The 19532-nt window shown below is 44.8% G+C and overlaps 1 protein-coding gene across 1 annotated transcript in view; it reads right to left on the bottom strand.

Annotated features, from left to right (window-relative positions):
- The window catches only part of LOC139533654 (gamma-secretase-activating protein-like), a 35300-nt gene extending 16142 nt beyond the window's left edge, over window positions 1–19158 (bottom strand). Inside the window, exons 1-22 of the mRNA XM_071331885.1 lie at window positions 18733–19158; window positions 18523–18593; window positions 17831–17887; window positions 17456–17525; window positions 16996–17043; window positions 16354–16442; window positions 16123–16192; window positions 15919–15968; window positions 15723–15827; window positions 14818–14874; window positions 14679–14725; window positions 14454–14542; window positions 13617–13694; window positions 13388–13471; window positions 12289–12381; window positions 7691–7832; window positions 6937–7015; window positions 6168–6237; window positions 5922–6082; window positions 5324–5458; window positions 935–993; window positions 514–545 (exon numbers count right to left, since the gene is read on the bottom strand). Of these exons, the coding sequence (XP_071187986.1) occupies window positions 514–545; window positions 935–993; window positions 5324–5458; window positions 5922–6082; window positions 6168–6237; window positions 6937–7015; window positions 7691–7832; window positions 12289–12381; window positions 13388–13471; window positions 13617–13694; window positions 14454–14542; window positions 14679–14725; window positions 14818–14874; window positions 15723–15827; window positions 15919–15968; window positions 16123–16192; window positions 16354–16442; window positions 16996–17043; window positions 17456–17525; window positions 17831–17887; window positions 18523–18593; window positions 18733–18820 (1774 nt within the window). The 5' untranslated portion in view covers window positions 18821–19158. The remainder of the gene's footprint in view (window positions 1–513; window positions 546–934; window positions 994–5323; window positions 5459–5921; window positions 6083–6167; window positions 6238–6936; window positions 7016–7690; window positions 7833–12288; window positions 12382–13387; window positions 13472–13616; window positions 13695–14453; window positions 14543–14678; window positions 14726–14817; window positions 14875–15722; window positions 15828–15918; window positions 15969–16122; window positions 16193–16353; window positions 16443–16995; window positions 17044–17455; window positions 17526–17830; window positions 17888–18522; window positions 18594–18732) is intronic.
- Between the last annotated feature and the right edge of the window lie 374 nt (window positions 19159–19532).

Raw genomic sequence — 19532 nt, 5'->3', positions numbered from 1 at the left:
CTTCATAGCCAAAGGACCAATACCAAGGTCTAGAGAGACGAGGTTTCTTACAATCCTAGAGAGACAAGGTTTCTTACATTCCTAGAGAGACAAGGTTTCTTACATTCCTAGAGAGACGAGGTTTCTCACATTCCTAGAGAGACAAGGTTTCTTACAATCCTAGAGACAAGGTTTCTTACATTCCTAGAGAGACAAGGTTTCTTACATTCCTAGAGAGACAAGGTTTCTTACATTCCTAGAGAGACAAGGTTTCTTACATTCCTAGAGAGACGAGGTTTCTTACATTCCTAGAGAGACAAGGTTTCTTACATTCCTAGAGAGACGAGGTTTCTTACATTCCTAGAGAGACGAGGTTTCTTACATTCCTAGAGAGACAAGGTTTCTTACATTCCTAGAGACGAGGTTTCTCACATTCCTAGAGAGACAAGGTTTCTTACAATCCTAGAGACAAGGTTTATTACATTCCTTCTACTAACATTAATTGATAGTGACTTTTAGAATGTGACATCTTACCAAGATTCCAGCTGTCCACCATCGACAGAACTCTGAAAATAACAGAGGAAATATCAGATTATGACTTACTTGACTTTTAAGTGGAAACTGTCTATGTTTGAGTGTTATTATCTATCAGTGTTATTGATCCCTGTGTGTTAATATGTATCAGTGTTATTGATCTCTGTGTGTTAATATCTATCAGTATTATTGATCCCTGTGTGTTAATATCTATCAGTGTTATTCATCCCTGTGTGTTAATATCTATCAGTGTTATTGATCCCTGTGTGTTAATATCTATCAATGTCATTGATCCCTGTGAGTTTGTCTCTCTGTGCTTTCAATAGTCAAGTTCCCCCTGTACCCCACCAACACGCTTCCTCCAACACACACAACATTCTGCAACACACAAGAGACTCTCGCTCTTCGGTTCTCCACCTACTGTTTAGTGTTCTCCTCAATGTGACGCAGATAGTTAGAAGCCTTCTTGTTCTCTGACTTCTGAAACAGACAGAGGGAGGAACATGTTCTCTGACTTCTGGAACAGACAGAGGGAAGAATGTGTTCTCTGACTTCTGGAACAGACAGAGGGAGGAACATGTTCTCTGACTTCTGGAACAGACAGAGGGAGGAACATGTTCTCTGACTTCTGGAACAGACAGAGGGAGGAACGTGTTCTCTAACTTCTGGAACAGACAGAGGGAGGAACATGTTCTCTGACTTCTGGAACAGACAGAGGGAGGAACGTGTTCTCTAACTTCTGGAACAGACAGAGGGAGGAACATGTTCTCTAACTTCTGGAACAGACAGAGGGAGGAACATGTTCTCTAACTTCTGGAACAGACAGAGGGAGGAACATGTTCTCTAACTTCTGGAACAGACAGAGGGAGGAACATGTTCTCTAACTTCTGGAACAGACAGAGGGAGGAACGTGTTCTCTAACTTCTGGAACAGACAGAGGGAGGAACGTGTTCTCTAACTTCTGGAACAGACAGAGGGAGGAACGTGTTCTCTGACTTCTGGAACAGACAGAGGGAGGAACGTGTTCTCTGACTTCTGGAACAGACAGAGGGAGGAGCATGTTCTCTGACTTCTGGAACAGACAGAGGGAGGAACATGTTCTCTGACTTCTGGAACAGACAGAGGGAGGAACGTGTTCTCTAACTTCTGGAACAAACAGAGGGAGGAACATGTTCTCTGACTTCTGGAACAGACAGAGGGAGGAACATGTTCTCTGACTTCTGGAACAGACAGAGGGAAGAATGTGTTCTCTGACTTCTGGAACAGACAGAGGGTAGAATGTGTTCTCTGACTTCTGGAACAGACAGAGGGAAGAATGTGTTCTCTGACTTCTGGAACAGACAGAGGGAGGAACATGTTCTCTAACTTCTGGAACAGACAGAGGGAGGAACATGTTCTCTAACTTCTGGAACAGACAGAGGGAGGAACATGTTCTCTAACTTCTGGAACAGACAGAGGGAGGAACATGTTCTCTAACTTCTGGAACAGACAGAGGGAGGAACGTGTTCTCTAACTTCTGGAACAGACAGAGGGAGGAACGTGTTCTCTAACTTCTGGAACAGACAGAGGGAGGAACGTGTTCTCTGACTTCTGGAACAGACAGAGGGAGGAGCATGTTCTCTGACTTCTGGAACAGACAGAGGGAGGAACATGTTCTCTGACTTCTGGAACAGACAGAGGGAGGAACGTGTTCTCTAACTTCTGGAACAAACAGAGGGAGGAACATGTTCTCTGACTTCTGGAACAGACAGAGGGAGGAACATGTTCTCTGACTTCTGGAACAGACAGAGGGAAGAATGTGTTCTCTGACTTCTGGAACAGACAGAGGGTAGAATGTGTTCTCTGACTTCTGGAACAGACAGAGGGAAGAATGTGTTCTCTGACTTCTGGAACAGACAGAGGGAAGAATGTGTTCTCTAACTTCTGGAACAGACAGAGGGAGGAACGTGTTCTCTAACTTCTGGAACAGACAGAGGGAGGAACGTGTTCTCTAACTTCTGGAACAGACAGAGGGAGGAACGTGTTCTCTGACTTCTGGAACAGACAGAGGGAAGAATGTGTTCTCTGACTTCTGGAACAGACAGAGGGTAGAATGTGTTCTCTGACTTCTGGAACAGACAGAGGGAGGAACGTGTTCTCTAACTTCTGGAACAGACAGAGGGAAGAATGTGTTCTCTGACTTCTGGAACAGACAGAGGGAAGAATGTGTTCTCTGACTTCTGGAACAGACAGAGGGAAGAATGTGTTCTCTGACTTCTGGAACAGACAGAGGGAGGAACATGTTCTCTGACTTCTGGAACAGACAGAGGGAAGAATGTGTTCTCTGACTTCTGGAACAGACAGAGGGAAGAATGTGTTCTCTGACTTCCTCTTATGAAGGTATACTGTACTACATTTTACATGTCCATGTTAGTCATTGTCCTACTGGTTCCCAACCTGTTACTGTACCACCAGCTAAATGTTGCTCTGCCCGCAGTACCCCCTCATGTGGATGTTACCAGTAGACCTATGGTGTCATGAGTCTTCTCAAGTACCCCTGTGGATAGTCCAAGTGCCCCCAGGGTCCTAGTAGCCCTGGTTGGGAATCACTGATTTAGCAGATGCTCTTATCCAGAGCAACTTACAAGAGCAATTAGGGTTCATTGCCTTGCTCAAGGATACATCAACAGATTTGTCTCAGGGATTCGAGCCAGCGACCTTTCGGTTACTGACCCAACGCTCTTAAACGCTAGGAACCTGTTGAAGTGGTTCTATAAGAGAATATGTCAGGAATTGGAAATGATGAATGTTTTCATACTGTCCTACTGGTAGCTGCAGTGTAAAGCTTGGGATCAGACAGAGAGACCATGGTTCTATACTGTCCTACTGCTAGCTGCAGTGTAAAGCTTGGGATCAGACAGAGAGACCGTGGTTCCATACTGTCCTACTGCTAGCTGCAGTATAAAGCTTGGGATCAGAGAGAGAGACCATGGTTCTATACTGTCCTACTGCTAGCTGCAGTATAAAGCTTGGGATCAGAGAGAGAGACCATGGTTCCATACTGTCCTACTGCTAGCTGCAGTATAAAGCTTGGGATCAGACAGAGAGACCGTGGTTCCATACTGTTCTACTGCTAGCTGCAGTATAAAGCTTGGGATCAGACAGAGAGACCGTGGTTCCATACTGTTCTACTGCTATCTGCAGTATAAAGCTTGGGATCAGAGAGAGAGACCATGGTTCTATACTGTCCTACTGCTAGCTGCAGTATAAAGCTTGGGATCAGAGAGAGAGACCATGGTTCCATACTGTCCTACTGCTAGCTGCAGTGTAAAGCTTGGGATCAGAGAGAGAGACCATGGTTCTATACTGTCCTACTGCTAGCTGCAGTGTAAAGCTTGGGATCAGAGAGAGAGACCATGGTTCTATACTGTCCTACTGCTAGCTGCAGTATAAAGCTTGGGATCAGACAGAGAGACCGTGGTTCCATACTGTCCTACTGCTAGCTGCAGTATAAAGCTTGGGATCAGACAGAGAGACCGTGGTTCCATACTGTTCTACTGCTAGCTGCAGTATAAAGCTTGGGATCAGACAGAGAGACCGTGGTTCCATACTGTCCTACTGCTAGCTGCAGTATAAAGCTTGGGATCAGACAGAGAGACCGTGGTTCCATACTGTCCTACTGCTAGCTGCAGTATAAAGCTTGGGATCAGACAGAGAAACCGTGGTTCCATACTGTTCTACTGCTAGCTGCAGTATAAAGCTTGGGATCAGACAGAGAGACCGTGGTTCCATACTGTCCTACTGCTAGCTGCAGTATAAAGCTTGGGATCAGACAGAGAGACCGTGGTTCCATACTGTCCTACTGCTAGCTGCAGTATAAAGCTTGGGATCAGACAGAGAGACCATAGTTCCATACTGTCCTACTGCTACCTGCAGTATAAAGCTTGGGATCAGACAGAGAGACCATAGTTCTATACTGTCCTACTGCTAGCTGCAGTATAAAGCTTGGGATCAGAGAGAGAGACCATGGTTCTATACTGTCCTACTGCTAGCTGCAGTATAAAGCTTGGGATCAGACAGAGAGACCATGGTTCCATACTGTCCTACTGCTAGCTGCAGTATAAAGCTTGGGATCAAAGAGAGAGACCATGGTTCCATACTGTCCTACTGCTAGCTGCAGTATAAAGCTTGGGATCAGAGAGAGAGAGACCATGGTTCTATACTGTCCTACTGCTAGCTGCAGTATAAAGCTTGGGATCAGAGAGAGAGAGACCATGGTTCCATACTGTCCTACTGCTAGCTGCAGTATAAAGCTTGGGATCAGACAGAGAGACCGTGGTTCCATACTGTCCTACTGCTAGCTGCAGTATAAAGCTTGGGATCAGACAGAGAGACCGTGGTTCCATACTGTCCTACTGCTAGCTGCAGTATAAAGCTTGGGATCAGACAGAGAGACCGTGGTTCCATACTGTCCTACTGCTAGCTGCAGTATAAAGCTTGGGATCAGAGAGAGAGACCATGGTTCCATACTGTTCTACTGCTAGCTGCAGTATAAAGCTTGGGATCAGAGAGAGAGACCATGGTTCCATACTGTCCTACTGCTACCTGCAGTATAAAGCTTGGGATCAGAGAGAGAGACCATGGTTCCTGTGGTGGACTGAGCTCCCAGAGATCCTCTATAGTCCAGTCTCTCTGTGTGAACTCACCAGGGTAGCTAGCAGCGTGGTCCACTCTGGCAGACCGTGAGAGGTTCTGGATCTGCAGTTTGATCCTCTAATATGTGTGAACTCACCAATGCTGCTACATATTTCTAGGTCTGAACAGAACTCACCAGGGTAGTGAGCAGCTTGGTCCAGTCTGGCAGGTTCTGAGATGCTCTATATCGTGGGTTTGGAACCGCCTCAAAGTACTTCATCTTTTCTGTGCTCCACTGCAGCTCTCCCCAAAAGCCCTGGAGACTCCTGACCTGCAGCGAAACATTACCAAACATCTAGTCAACACCAGATGTTTACTACCTTTACTGTTTGTGCAAAATAAGTCCATCTGTTATGGTCATCTTGAGACCTCCTTGGAAACAAAATGATTTATGAAATGGGGTTCCTACTGCATTACATTAAATAAAATGCACTTGATTGTAACAAATGGTTCATGTTTTGCCTTTAATTAAAGAAGGCCTCCATCTACAGAATAATCACTGTGTATTTCATTGGAAATAGCCCAGTTTAAATAATATTATCACGTCCCTTCTTTCAACACAACTCTTCTTCATTTAATTCATTAGATATGCATTATTTATCTGTTACTGAGCACTGGATCTGCTTCCCACTCACGTCTGCCCCCTAGTGTCTAACCTGGAAATAAATCACTAAATATGACACACGTGACTGATCGGGTAGTTGAATAGCTAGAGTGTGTGACAGATATCTTACCTTTCCTTTGAACACTGGTTCAGCATGGAGCTCCGTGGTGCAGGTGACACCAGGGACCTGGTCGAGACCCTGCGGTACCTTCTTCTTCTCAAACACAGAGGAGTAGGGTAGGACTTCATCCAGACTGAGACACTTCTTATAGACGAGCCTGTACAGTGACGCTGTCGTTGAAGGGAGACGATGATTCTTACATAAAACACCACAAAAATAGATTTTAAAATTATGAAATTGTCTTGTTCCACTTACCCAGAATAAATTCCTGAATTTGATCGAAGGTGTCGAACGGCATGACATTGTCACAGATCCAATCTATGATCTGCAGAGAAAACGCATGAAGTAACATCCGTGCTATGCTATGTAACAACATCTTGGTATTGTTACTATAGTAATTCCAGTGTTACCACACATGTATAAAGCCATGTTATGTAAGGGGCTTCCACAGAATTGATAAAACCACAGCAGCCTCGTCCTCGTGGACCTCTAAGACGGGTTACCTCTCTAACTGTGTTAGTGAGTTGTCATGGCCACAGAGACACCATTTAGAACAAGTACTGCAGATGGAAATTTCAAGTGCAGCACTTTCTCTGTTATAAACAACCTGACTCTTGGTCAGAACCCAGTCCTGAACTTCTCCCTCCAAAACATATCTCTCTCTATCTCACACACGCTTCAAAGGGGGAGACACTCTAGACCCAAACTGCTACGGACCTATATCTATCCTACCCTGCCTTTCTAAGGTCTTCGAAAGCCAAGTTAAAACTTTTTAGGGATAGGGGGCAGTATTCGGAAGTTTGGATGACTGAGGTCATTCCATGTTTATTCCATGTGTAACTCTGTGTTGTTGTTTGTGTCGCACTGCTTTGCTTTATCTTGGCCAGGTCACAGTTGTAAATGAGAACTTGTTCTCAACTAGCCTACCTGGTTAAATAATATATTTTTAAACACCCTCTGTGTCTCTCTTGCTCTCTCTCTCTCTGAGCAAAGTGTTCTCAGGGGTTTTGCTTGCATCTCCTACCTTCAGTTGTAGTGCAGCGTTGGGTCCCATGTAGAGCAGCAGACAGTGCAGGGCAGCCAGGCGTTGAGCGTCAGGTCTACTGTGGTTACAGCACAGAGCACACAGACGTCATGAATACTACATACACAGAGTGTGAAGTGTAGCATCACTATAATACCTAATGCTCCAGTACTTTCTACATGCAGTAAGCATGAAATACACACTCCAACACTCAAGACCATTTTCCATTCAACAATGGATTGAGCTATATTGTATCTATGTTATTCTATTCTATTCCATTCTATTCCATTCTATTCCATTCTATTCCATTCTACTCCATTCTATTCCATTCTATTCTATTCCATTCTATTCTACTCCATTCTATTCCATTCCATTCTATTCTACTCCATTCTATTCCATTCTATTCTATTCTACTCCATTCTATTCCATTCTATTCTATTCTACTCCATTCTATTCCATTCTACTCTACTCCATTCTATTCTATTCCATTCCATTCTATTCTACTCCATTCCATTCTATTCTATTCCATTCTACTCCATTCTACTCCATTCTATTCTATTCTATTCTATTCTATTCTATTCTATTCCATTCCATTCCATTCTATTCTATTCTACTCCATTCTATTCTATTCCATTCTACTCCATTCTATTCCATTCTATTATACTCCATTCTAGTCCATTCTATTCCATTCTATTCCATTCCATTCCATTCCACTCCATTCTAGTCCATTCTAGTCCATTCTAGTCCATTCTACCTGCAGTGCAGTAGGTCCATTAGGAAGGAGGGGTTGAGGTCTACAGTGAACATCCTGCCTGTGTTCAGGTCCAGCAGAGAGGACTCAGGTAGAGACAACACCACACTGTCTGATCCCAACACACCCAGCTCTGCATCAACACCTGTAACACAGTTACACTGAGGCCATCATCAACACCTGTAACACAGTTATACTGAGGCCCTCATCAACACCTGTAACACAGTTATACTGAGGCCCTCATCAACACCTGTAACACAGTTATACTGAGGCTCTGCATCAACACCTGCAACACAGTTATACTGAGGCCATCAACACCTGTAACACAGTTATACTGAGGCCATCAACACCTGTAACACAGTTATACTGAGGCCATCAACACCTGTAACACAGTTATACTGAGGCCATCATCAACACCTGTAACACAGTTATACTGAGGCCCTCATCAACACCTGTAACACAGTTATACTGAGGCTCTGCATCAACACCTGCAACACAGTTATACTGAGGCCATCAACACCTGTAACACAGTTATACTGAGGCCATCAACACCTGTAACACAGTTATACTGAGGCCATCAACACCTGTAACACAGTTATACTGAGGCCATCAACACCTGTAACACAGTTATACTGAGGCCATCATCAACACCTGTAACACAGTTATACTGAGGCCATCATCAACACCTGTAACACAGTTATACTGAGGCCCTCATCAACACCTGTAACACAGTTATACTGAGGCCATCATCAACACCTGTAACACAGTTATACTGAGGCCCTCATCAACACCTGTAACACAGTTATACTGAGGCTCTGCATCAACACCTGCAACACAGTTATACTGAGGCCCTCATCAACACCTGCAACACAGTTACACTGAGGCCATCAACACCTGCAACACAGTTATACTGAGGCCATCATCAACACCTGTAACACAGTTATACTGAGGCCATCATCAACACCTGTAACACAGTTATACTGAGGCCCTCATCAACACCTGTAACACAGTTACACTGAGGCCATCATCAACACCTGTAACACAGTTACACTGAGGCCCTCATCAACACCTGCAACACAGTTACACTGAGGCTCTGCATCAACACCTGTAACACAGTTATACTGAGGCCCTCATCAACACCTGTAACACAGTTACACTGAGGCCATCAACAACACCTGCAACACAGTTACACTGAGGCCCTCATCAACACCTGTAACACAGTTACACTGAGGCCCTCATCAACACCTGTAACACAGTTATACTGAGGCCATCATCAACACCTGTACCAGTTATACTGAGGCCCTCATCAACACCTGTAACACAGTTATACTGAGGCTCTGCATCAACACCTGTAACACAGTTACACTGAGGCCCTCATCAACACCTGCAACACAGTTACACTGAGGCCCTCATCAACACCTGTAACACAGTTACACTGAGGCCCTCATCAACACCTGTAACACAGTTATACTGAGGCCCTCATCAACACCTGTAACACAGTTACACTGAGGCCCTCATCAACACCTGTAACACAGTTATACTGAGGCCCTCATCAACACCTGTAACACAGTTACACTGAGGCCCTCATCAACACCTGTACCAGTTATACTGAGGCCATCATCAACACCTGTAACACAGTTATACTGAGGCCCTCATCAACACCTGTAACACAGTTATACTGAGGCCCTCATCAACACCTGTACCAGTTATACTGAGGCCATCATCAACACCTGTAACACAGTTATACTGAGGCTCTGCATCAACACCTGTAACACAGTTATACTGAGGCCCTCATCAACACCTGTAACACAGTTATACTGAGGCCATCATCAACACCTGTAACACAGTTATACTGAGGCCCTCATCAACACCTGTAACACAGTTACACTGAGGCCATCATCAACACCTGTAACACAGTTACACTGAGGCCCTCATCAACACCTGTAACACAGTTATACTGAGGCTCTGCATCAACACCTGTAACACAGTTACACTGAGGCCATCATCAACACCTGTAACACAGTTATACTGAGGCCATCATCAACACCTGTAACACAGTTATACTGAGGCCATCATCAACACCTGTAACACAGTTATACTGAGGCCCTCATCAACACCTGTAACACAGTTACACTGAGGCTCTGCATCAACACCTGCAACACAGTTACACTGAGGCCATCATCAACACCTGTAACACAGTTATACTGAGGCCATCATCAACACCTGTAACACAGTTATACTGAGGCCATCATCAACACCTGTAACACAGTTATACTGAGGCCATCATCAACACCTGTAACACAGTTATACTGAGGCCATCATCAACACCTGTACCAGTTATACTGAGGCCATCATCAACACCTGTACCAGTTATACTGAGGCCATCATCAACACCTGTAACACAGTTATACTGAGGCTCTGCATCAACACCTGTAACACAGTTACACTGAGGCCATCATCAACACCTGTAACACAGTTATACTGAGGCCCTCATCAACACCTGTAACACAGTTACACTGAGGCTCTGCATCAACACCTGTAACACAGTTACACTGAGGCTCTGCATCAACACCTGTAACACAGTTATACTGAGGCCCTCATCAACACCTGTAACACAGTTATACTGAGGCCATCATCAACACCTGTACCAGTTATACTGAGGCCATCATCAACACCTGTAACACAGTTATACTGAGGCCCTCATCAACACCTGTAACACAGTTATACTGAGGCCATCATCAACACCTGTAACACAGTTATACTGAGGCCATCATCATCACCTGTAACACAGTTATACTGAGGCCATCATCATCACCTGTAACACAGTTATACTGAGGCTCTGCATCAACACCTGTAACACAGTTATACTGAGGCCATCATCAACACCTGTAACACAGTTATACTGAGGCCATCATCAACACCTGTAACACAGTTATACTGAGGCTCTGCATCAACACCTGTAACACAGTTACACTGAGGCCATCATCAACACCTGTAACACAGTTATACTGAGGCCCTCATCAACACCTGTAACACAGTTACACTGAGGCTCTGCATCAACACCTGTAACACAGTTACACTGAGGCTCTGCATCAACACCTGTAACACAGTTATACTGAGGCCCTCATCAACACCTGTAACACAGTTATACTGAGGCCATCATCAACACCTGTACCAGTTATACTGAGGCCATCATCAACACCTGTAACACAGTTATACTGAGGCCCTCATCAACACCTGTAACACAGTTATACTGAGGCCATCATCAACACCTGTAACACAGTTATACTGAGGCCATCATCATCACCTGTAACACAGTTATACTGAGGCCATCATCATCACCTGTAACACAGTTATACTGAGGCTCTGCATCAACACCTGTAACACAGTTATACTGAGGCCATCATCAACACCTGTAACACAGTTATACTGAGGCTCTGCATCAACACCTGTAACACAGTTATACTGAGGCCCTCATCAACACCTGTAACACAGTTATACTGAGGCCATCATCAACACCTGTACCAGTTATACTGAGGCCATCATCAACACCTGTAACACAGTTATACTGAGGCCCTCATCAACACCTGTAACACAGTTACACTGAGGCTCTGCATCAACACCTGTAACACAGTTACACTGAGGCCCTCATCAACACCTGTAACACAGTTATACTGAGGCCCTCATCAACACCTGTAACACAGTTACACTGAGGCTCTGCATCAACACCTGTAACACAGTTATACTGAGGCCCTCATCAACACCTGTAACACAGTTATACTGAGGCCATCATCAACACCTGTACCAGTTATACTGAGGCCATCATCAACACCTGTAACACAGTTATACTGAGGCTCTGCATCAACACCTGTAACACAGTTATACTGAGGCCCTCATCAACACCTGTAACACAGTTATACTGAGGCCATCATCAACACCTGTAACACAGTTATACTGAGGCCATCATCATCACCTGTAACACAGTTATACTGAGGCCATCATCATCACCTGTAACACAGTTATACTGAGGCTCTGCATCAACACCTGTAACACAGTTATACTGAGGCCATCATCAACACCTGTAACACAGTTACACTGAGGCCCTCATCAACACCTGTAACACAGTTACACTGAGGCTCTGCATCAACACCTGTAACACAGTTACACTGAGGCCCTCATCAACACCTGTAACACAGTTATACTGAGGCTCTGCATCAACACCTGCAACACAGTTACACTGAGGCTCTGCATCAACACCTGTAACACATTTACACTGAGGCTCTGCATCAACACCTGTAACACAGTTACACTGAGGCCATCATCAACACCTGCAACACAGTTATACTGAGGCCATCATCAACACCTGTAACACAGTTATACTGAGGCCAGTTTAACAAACACACACTTGGGCTGCATCTCAGATGACTCCCTATTCCTCATATAGTCCACTTGTGTTGGTAACCAGGGTCGTGTTCATAGCCACGTAATGGAGTGAAACACAGAGGTATCTCAACCGTAAAAAAAAAACTACATTTGCTTTTCCATTGCAAAACAATTGGCTACGGTGTGTCCTGATGAACATGCCCCAGGTCCAGCCTTACCTGAGAGGAAGAGACTGTGGCAGAGCAGCTCCTGTTGTCTGGTGTTGATGCAGTGCAGGAAGTGACCAGACAGGTAGACTACCACGTAGTAACCTGGGCAGAGAACAGCAGGCTAGTCTACGTATATTCATCAGCTATCTTGGAATGACCTCAAATGTTTTTGGTTGGTTTATTTGTTTGTTCTCTTATGTAAATGTCTACTGTACAATAATAATAAACATCTGATCACAAATAACTCCTAAAACCACTTCCTCAGTGCCAAGTAGAAGTACCACTATCAGGGGCTGTGATAGGATGGATCGGCTGTGTGGGAGTGTTCCAGTGGGTACTGAAGGGGCTGTGATAGGATGGATGGGCTGTATGGGAGTGTTCCAGTGGGTACTGAAGGGGTAGTGATAGGATGGATGGGCTGTATGGGAGTGTTCCAGTGGGTACTGAAGGGGCTGTGATAGGATGGATGGGCTGTATGGGAGTGTTCCAGCAGGTACTGAAGGGGGATGGGCTGTCTGGGAGTGTTCCAGCAGGTACTGAAGGGGGATGGGCTGTCTGGGAGTGTTCCAGCAGGTACTGAAGGGGGATGGGCTGTCTGGGAGTGTTCCAGCAGGTACTGAAGGGGCTGTGATGGGATGGATGGGTTGTGTGGGAGTGTTCCAGCAGGTACTGAAGGGGTTGTGATAGGATGGATGGGCTGTGTGGGAGTGTTCCAGCAGGTACTGAAGGGGGATGGGCTGTGTGAGAGTGTTCCAGCAGGTACTGAAGGGGGATGGGCTGTGTGAGAGTGTTCCAGCAGGTTCTGAAGGGGCTGTGATAGGATGGATGGGCTGTGTGGGAGTGTTCCAGCAGGTTCTAAGGGGCTGTGATAGGATGGATGGGCTGTGTGGGAGTGTTCCAGCAGGTTCTAAGGGGTTGTGATAGGATGGATGGGCTGTGTGAGAGTGTTCCAGCAGGTTCTAAGGGGCTGTGATAGGATGGACAGGCTGTGTGGGAGTGTTCCAGCAGGTACTGAAGGGGGATGGGCTGTGTGGGAGTGTTCCAGTAGGCACTGAAGGGGTTGTGATAGGATTGACAGGATGTCTGTGAGACAGATGTGTTGACTGACCTATAGGGATGAAGAGAGGGAGGAGATCTGTACTACATGGACTAGGGGTGCCATCCAGAGCCACTGAGAATGTTTTACTGCAGCCTGTAGAGGGCAGAGAGGCTCTGTTGGTTACAATGTACAACTTGAAACTTAGAAGAAATTTGGATTTTCCCTGACGGAACTTAATTAGTCATTTGTGAATAATGTATGGAACTAATGCAACATGGTAAGACGTATAATACTGAACCTCTGTGCACCAGGACTATGGTGTATGTGATCTCCTGGTCGGCACAAGCAGGCTGGCTGTAACACACACACATACTCCCTGCAATCAACAGTAAGGATCAGGTATTAAAACAACCAATTACACTCTAACAACAGATGAATACAAAGAAGAACCAGAAGAAGAAGAAGAAGAACCAGAAGAAGAAGAACCAGAAGAAGAAGAAGCAGAACCAGAAGAAGAAGAAGAAGCAGAACCAGAAAAAGCAGAACCAGAAGAAGAAGAAGAAGCAGAACCAGAAGAAGCAGAACCAGAAGAAGAAGAAGAAGCAGAACCAGAAGAAGCAGAACCAGAAGAAGAAGCAGAAGGATAGCATTTTAACAATGTGGTATTGATTGGGGTCTTATTAAAAGCAACAGTGTTTTATTGGTTGAATCTTGAATGTCATTTGGAATAAGTAGCACAGTGAAGTGATTGTGATCCTGGCCCTGGGCCGTCGTCAACCATCTTTAGATTTGATAGGCCTTTCAAAGAAACACTCATTATTTTTACGATTGGAAAGCCTGCAGCATTTCCAATTGTGCAGCTTGACTAATGCAATCTGGAGAATTGAGAAGTTCTATAAATCTGGGCTCTGTGAAGTGAGTGTGATTGTGCTGGTGGTGAACTGAACTGTCCATTGATCAAGGAGTGACCCAGTTCATCGAGATCAGAGCAGCTACAGCACTTACCCTCTGTTTCCATTCACGTCCCATGTCAAACAAAAAGTCATGACAAACTCAATGAGAGAGGAATGTTCTCTGAGCATAGTTCATTATCAATACAGTATGGAGGTGAATCAGTTAATGTTTAACCAAAACGTGCCTGTTTTATTGGTGATCACCACCATCCTCATCTCCTCCCGTTCATGCTGTGTCTCTTGGTGATGGTCAAAGCCCAGGTTAACAAACCTGAGGGTCAAACACACAAGGAGATATCCATACAGCATCACTAGAAATGACTGAATATTGATGAACTGTTTTCAGGAAATACACAGTTTAGCTGAAAAGTTATCTTATTTAATTTAATTTTACTTTTCATTCTTACCTCATACAGGTGAAAGGGTTAGAGGGCAACTCCAGTTCAAGCTCAAACTGTCGGAAAGAGGGGGAAGCATTAAGTAGCCTGACCTGAAACTCTACCCATAAAGTGTTGATGATTAAATGATTTCTGCTGCTAGTCTCACCAAGGTCTCACAGTTGTGGTCATGGCAGAATTGCACACATTTCAGCACCGCTTTTTCCTGACAGAGAAAGAAGGGAGGTCATTATTGCATTATCAGGAGGAATTTCTGCATTCGTCTTCACAATTCAAAAGAAATAGAACATATTAGGTTAAGGTGTTGTTGCCCAGATCAGAGCCTACAGTGTGTTACCTACAGTACCAGTCAAAAGTTTGGACACACCTTCTCATTCAAGGGTTTTTCTTTATTTTAGTATTTTCTACATTGTAGAATAGTGAAGACATCAAAACTATGAAATAACACATATGGAATCATGTAGTAACCAAATAAGTGTTAAACAAATCCAAATATATTTTATATTTGAGATTCTTTAAAGTAGCCACCCTACTTTGGTTTGTGCTTAATGGGGACTATCATTTGTTTTTCAACAGGACAATGACCCAACACACCCCAAGGCTGTGTAAGGGCTATTTGATCAAGGAGAGTGATGAAGTGCTGCATCAGATGACCTGGCCTCCACAATCACCTGACCTCAACCCAATTGAGATGGTTTGGGATGAGTTGGACCACAGAGTGAAGGAAAAGCAGCCAACAAGTGCTCAACATATGTGGGAACTCCTTCAAGACTGTTGGAAAAGCATTCCAGGTGAAGCTGGTTGAGAGAATGCCAACAGTGCAAAGCTGTCATCAAGGCAAAGGCTGGCTACTTTGAAGAATCTCAAATCTCAAATATATTTAGATTTGTTTAACACTTTTTTGGTTACTACATGATTCCATATGTGTTATTTCATAGTGTTGATGTCTTCACTATTATTCTACAATGTAGAAAATAGTAAAAATAAAGAAAAACCCTTGAATGAGTAGGTGTGTCCAAACTTTTGACTGGTACTGTATATATGGTATGTTACCCTGTGTGTGAAGTAGAAGAGTCTCTGTGTCTGGCTGTCCCACTGGACCCAGCTGAACTCCTCTGCCACCCTGTCTTTGGCCAGACACTCTGGGTTCAACATCACCTGTTAGAACACCAGTCAACAGGAAGTGATGTCACTATGGAACAGTTGCATTCCATTCCAGCTCTCTATAGTCTGTGACAGTGTTTCTTACCACTCTGTAACCCTCTTGTCTGACCAGCATCACATGGAGCTGCTCCACATCTGAAAGGTCAAAGGTCAAAGTTCAAAGCCTAAACCCTGAAGGCCCAGTAGACAAACTCTCCAGAAAACAGTGTCATCTAATGTCTTTGTACTATCATAGTTAAAAGCTGTGACCCTCAGAGATTTAACACCACTTCACATCCCAGATACTCACAGCCATCTTCTGCTACCAGCAGCAGGTGACTCTCCAGCACTGAGTCCCTCTCTGTGTCTGGATGGATGAACTGCATGAAACCAAAGATGACTGGTTAACATTCTTTGTAGTATAACCATGTTATAGCACATTGTTACATCAATGTAATAACAACCGAGGGGAAGCTTATTGTAATAGGTGTTCCTGATAAGAGTACAGTAGGGTCCAGTACAAAACAATACAGCTCTATACCTGAACTCTGACCCGGCAGTCGACAGCCTTCAGGACCTTAGTGTTGTTAATGGGATGGATCTCAATGAGGAGGGTCAGACATTTTGAAACTAGGAGTAGAACAAGGGGAAAGGTGTTATATATGGTAATGATTAACTTCACTGACCTGAAACAGCAGAAAACTGCTTCACCACCTGTGCTGCCCGTGTGATAACTGCTACTCATTCCAACACATACAGGTGAACGATATAGTGCGGCATACAGCCAATAGTTGTGTACAGTTTGAACCTGTCGTGTAGAGTACACTTGAAACACTTAAAAACGTGTGGTGCATGTGTGGATAGATACTTAATAACATCCTGAATGTTACCCATCTGACTATTAGAGTTGTAGTGAATACAGCCACAGGTCTGTCTCCCTATTGGCTCAGAGAGAACCAGAGAGAACCAGAGGGAAACAGAGAGAACCAGAGAGAAACAGAGGGAAACAGAGAGCTAGTTATCAGCAGCTTACCACTTCCCTCTTCATAACACACTGTAGATTTACATGGTTATCTGTCTAGTTGCGTTTCTCTAATCTTCAGCTTCTGTGTTTGTCTGTATCAGCGTTGGGAGGTGTGTGTGGGGGGCGGGGGGGGGGGGGGGGCCAAGGGGAGACAGGTACCTGATCTGAGGCGCTCCTCTGTTCTTGTCCTCTGTGCCAAACTGACCGCTAAAAATGAGATTAAAAGACAAGTATGTGAGTTGATGTGGGTTCAGGGACTTCAATACAACGGCTCTTGGCTGTCGGCTCAGTCACAAGACATTGTTCCTCTCTCGTGATGACAAGATACTCCCACGGGGTGATCCCAATCTTGGACTGGAAATGTCAGTACGCTATATGTAGGAAAACCTGTATCTAGTCTAACACTGACACACTAGCGGAGGAGACACTGGCTCAACACTTAGTGAGGATCCTTGTTTCACTGTCTGTGTGTCTTTGTACTACGCATATGTGTCACATAGAATTAGAATACCATGGATTCTAGAGCTTTATCTGTTCTACACCATAGAATTCAATAGAACAATTAATGTATCTCTATGTTCTACGCATTCTATTTCTAAGTCCATGAACAGGTCCTTACCCAGCAGAGTCTCCTCCTTATTCAGAGAACAGCTGCTGACACACACCTGCTTGTCAAATGTGTAGAGGAGCTGTGAAGAGAGGGGAGAGGGGTTAGGGGAGAGGGGTTAGGGGAGAGTGAGAGGGGAAAGGGGACAGGGGAGAGGTGAGAGGGGTAAGGGGACAGGGGACAGGGGTTAGGGGAGAGGTGAGAGGGGTAAGGGGACAGGGGAGAGGGGTTAGGGCCCATGATGAACACTACAAACAGCTGGTGGTGATCAGGCAGTGTACCAGGAGTAACCTCACATTCCATTAAGACTATGTGCTGGCATATACACACATACTCACCCACCCACTCACTCAGTCACACACACACACACACAGAGGAAAGCTCTACCTTATTCTGTCTGGTATTGGGGTCGTATTTCCCGATCCTGGTGGTCCCTGTTGCCCCCTGAGAGATGAGAGGAGGAGGAAAGCCATTACGGCTCATAATGACTGTGTGTGTGTGTGTGGTGTGTGGTGTGTGTGTGTGTGTGTGTGTGTGTGTGTGTGTGTGTGTGTGTGTGTGTGTGTGTGTGTGTGTGTAATGACCTATACTTATGCCCATGACATCTCAGCTGTCTATGTAGGGCTTAACACTCCCTCACAGTCTGAGGATACTTTATGAACAACTCTATGTTATAAAGAAACGGAATGCCTCTTAACCAGTAGCTCTTAACCAGTAGCTCTTAACCAGTAGCTTTTAACCAGTAGCTTTTAACCAGTATCTTATTCAGCTGCAGTGGTCTGTCATGAGTCTTTGGGCTTCTATTTGGAGCCTACGTCCCAATGGCACCATATCCCCTACATAGTGCACTTCTTTTGACCAGATCCCTATGGGTCCAGGTCAAAAGTAGTGCACTATAGGGTATAGGGTGCCATTGGGATGCTGCACTATAGGGAATAGGGTGCCATTGGGATGCACCCTAGACAGAGAGAACGTTCCCACCACGTCCCGAAGAGCGCACTATTGGTTATGTGTGGAACGTCAGCTTGACCTACCCATTATAATGCTATGTGAATGCCCCTTGCCCAGTGTCCACTTACTTTCCAGGAGTAGAGGACTCCTCCATCCCTTTCAATGTTGAGGATCCGAGTGTCAACGATCCCTGAGTATTCTGTAGAGGAAAACATACATTTTGCCATTAAATGTGTCACTACTATCATGGTATTTGTCACACATTGTCACCTTGTGCGTAAAGGCACAACGTATAGGTTTTGGATATCGGTCGAGCGACACAACCAGATAGCTCTTACCTTTGATTCTTCCTACAGTCGCCTCTTTCTTAAATATACTTGACACCACATCCTGCTGCAAATCGAATGTTGCGCTTAGTTGCAACATGTGTGCGGATGACCTCCTCCACAACTTACTGATTTCCACGTCTGTTAAACATCAAACACTTATGATGAAACCCCTTCAATTAGAGCCTCCGCGATTTCACACTATCCGGAAGATGCCAGATAGCCTGAAGTTACAACTTGTCATATAATGCAGCATCATGTGATAGTTGTAAATAACGTTTTGACGATAGTCCAGAAGCCGTTTAAGCAGTGTTTAACGCACCGAAAACAAAGCAGAAGGCGTGATTTGAAAGGGAATCACTTCCCTTGAGATCTGCAGCCATACAGCAATTTACTCAACTTTACACGGAACAATTTTCACAGCTCACTGCGCCCTGTTCATAGAGCCCGCCCTTATCGGGTCAGACAGCGGAGACGCCCGCTCTGATAGGCCGGACAAGCGATCACTCCGGTGGATCAGAATATCTCACCGCCTTTGCTGCCTGCCTGGGCTGTGTGTCACCTGATTATGGACAACATAAAACATAAAAGAATGGAGGTGCTGTGCGACCACTAGAGGGTAAAACATAAACAAACACAGAAGGCTATTTATTTACCTTTCACAATAGCCCACTTTATATTCGTTTTGCTATGTTGGTGTCTTTGTGTCCGTCATGCATTGTATCCTATTATTGATATGGCTACCTAATTGACCATTGAGTCTACTAGTCATAGCGCTATATAATACTACCTCACAATAAATTAGGCTAGTT

Source organism: Salvelinus alpinus, chromosome 11 (genome assembly GCF_045679555.1).
Source record: "Salvelinus alpinus chromosome 11, SLU_Salpinus.1, whole genome shotgun sequence".
Lineage (NCBI taxonomy): Eukaryota > Metazoa > Chordata > Actinopteri > Salmoniformes > Salmonidae > Salvelinus > Salvelinus alpinus.
The sequence above is the reverse complement of the archived record's forward strand: the minus strand, read 5'-3'. Positions and strand labels throughout refer to the sequence as shown.